Source organism: Mus caroli, chromosome 3 (genome assembly GCF_900094665.2).
Source record: "Mus caroli chromosome 3, CAROLI_EIJ_v1.1, whole genome shotgun sequence".
Classification (NCBI taxonomy): Eukaryota; Metazoa; Chordata; class Mammalia; order Rodentia; family Muridae; genus Mus; species Mus caroli.
This window is the reverse complement of record NC_034572.1, coordinates 99,983,426-99,985,244: the sequence shown is the minus strand read 5'-3', so window position 1 is coordinate 99,985,244 and position 1,819 is coordinate 99,983,426. Positions and strand designations below refer to the sequence as shown.

Here is a 1,819-nt window from a genome sequence, read left to right as displayed (position 1 = left end):
AAAAAAAAAAAAAATAAATAAAAAAAATAAAAATGTTACATAAATTAACAGTCTTCACAATGGCCTATAAAGGTCTTATTTCTTACACAGAGAAATCTGACATTACACAAACTTGAGTTCTAGGGGCTCGTGAGATGGCTTAGGGTAAGATGTCTGCCACTAAACCTGACAGGTATACCTGAGTTCTGTTCCCAGACCCATGTGCTGGTAGAAGAGAAACAACTCCCGCAAGTTGTCCTCTGACCTTCTTATGTGGCAGTGTCCATGCAAATATTAATACAATACAAAAAAGAAATTTTTTAAAAGTTTTAACCCTGAAATTTTTAAAAACTTTGAATTTTTTACTCAAAGCCCAGTCTAGGGTTTTAAGTGAGTACCTAGCTGTAGTCTTCTCTCTCATGTTTCACTGGTCTTGATTGGCAATATCAAGTCCTAGGTAAATAATCCATTAAACTTAGGCAAAGATTCCAGTAGAAGTTTCCAGTGTCTTTTAAGTCCCTTTCCTGGACAGTCATATTTCAGTAGGAAACTCCTCAGTCTCTATCCCCCTTCATGGTTTTGTTAATTGTTCTTATGTTTTGTTTTCTTTGAAAAATTGGTTTTAAATTTGTTTAATCGTTGCTTGTAGGGTATTACAGGCAACAAGGGTCTTTCACACAGGACAGCCTCGCCTTGCCCCTCTACCACCTCTTCCTGAATATGGGGGAAAAGTACGTCTTGGGCTGATTCCTGAGGAATTTTTCCAGTTCCTTTACCCTAAGACTGGCGTAACAGGTGAGCATTGCCAGGTCATTAGTACTATATTTGATACTATTAAAATCAAGTCAGTTCTTTTTCCAAAAGAACTTAATAGTGACTGTATAAACTTTGAGATGAATGTGTTTCAGTGTTTTGTTTAGTTTTAGAGCTATGGTTCTATTTATTATTGGTATTTATTAATTATGCTAATTTCTTTGATTTACTGCCAGGCATTGTTCTAGCCATACAATAATGGACTAAGTTAAATGTCTGATATTGAGGGACATTAATAAAAAATTTAAAAATTAGTACCTGCATATCCCACTCTTTCAGATAGTAAAGGGAGCTATAGATAGAAATAAAGCAATGAGACTATTACAGAGACTGTGTCGTGCACTCATAACCTAAGGACAAGTAGGAACATCTCTCATGGATTGTTCTTATAGAGATAAACTTTCAGAACCACACTTTTTTATAAAACCTGATTTCACTTTTGCTTTTTAATACTTGGACATTCCCATGAAAGCTTTTATTATCAAGAATATCTAGAAAAGTGATTTGTAAGGGTGCCTTACCCCCACTTGTGGCTGAACTAGATTGGAACTTAGGTCCCTTGGCTAAGATTTTGTGTTTGATTGTTTGTTTGTTTGTTTGTTTTGTCTCTATACAAAGCCTTTCTTACATGGAACACTGGAAACCCAAAATTTGTTATAAGCTCTAGACTACCCTAAAATAGCATTTGCTTATCTGAAATTGAAGAAAATGAGTGTCTTCAGATCTTGCAAATCATTACAATATTAATACAATGGGCCCTTCAAAATCCATTCAGTGTGGCGATTAATACCCTGTACATGGTTGCAGAAAGCTGACAAAAGGATGATCATGGGAAGTTCGGTGCCAACCAGGGCTACATAGCAAGACTGTCTGGAAGGCCACTTTAGTTCCACACTGTGGAAAAGCAACGGTTCACTTCATGCACTAGTGTAAATACCAACTTTTAAAATTTATGTTTTTATACATGTGGATGTTTTGCCTGCATATGTGTGTGTGTGTGTGTGTATATATATATATATATGTATAT

At 35.5% G+C, this 1,819-nt stretch overlaps 1 protein-coding gene across 1 annotated transcript in view; it reads left to right on the top strand.

The window, feature by feature from the left end:
- The window catches only part of Atp5pb (ATP synthase peripheral stalk-membrane subunit b), a 17,559-nt gene that overhangs the window by 3,326 nt on the left and 12,414 nt on the right, over positions 1-1,819 (top strand). Inside the window, exon 3 of the mRNA XM_021157270.1 lies at positions 629-774. Within this exon, the coding sequence (XP_021012929.1) occupies positions 629-774 (146 nt within the window). The remainder of the gene's footprint in view (positions 1-628; positions 775-1,819) is intronic.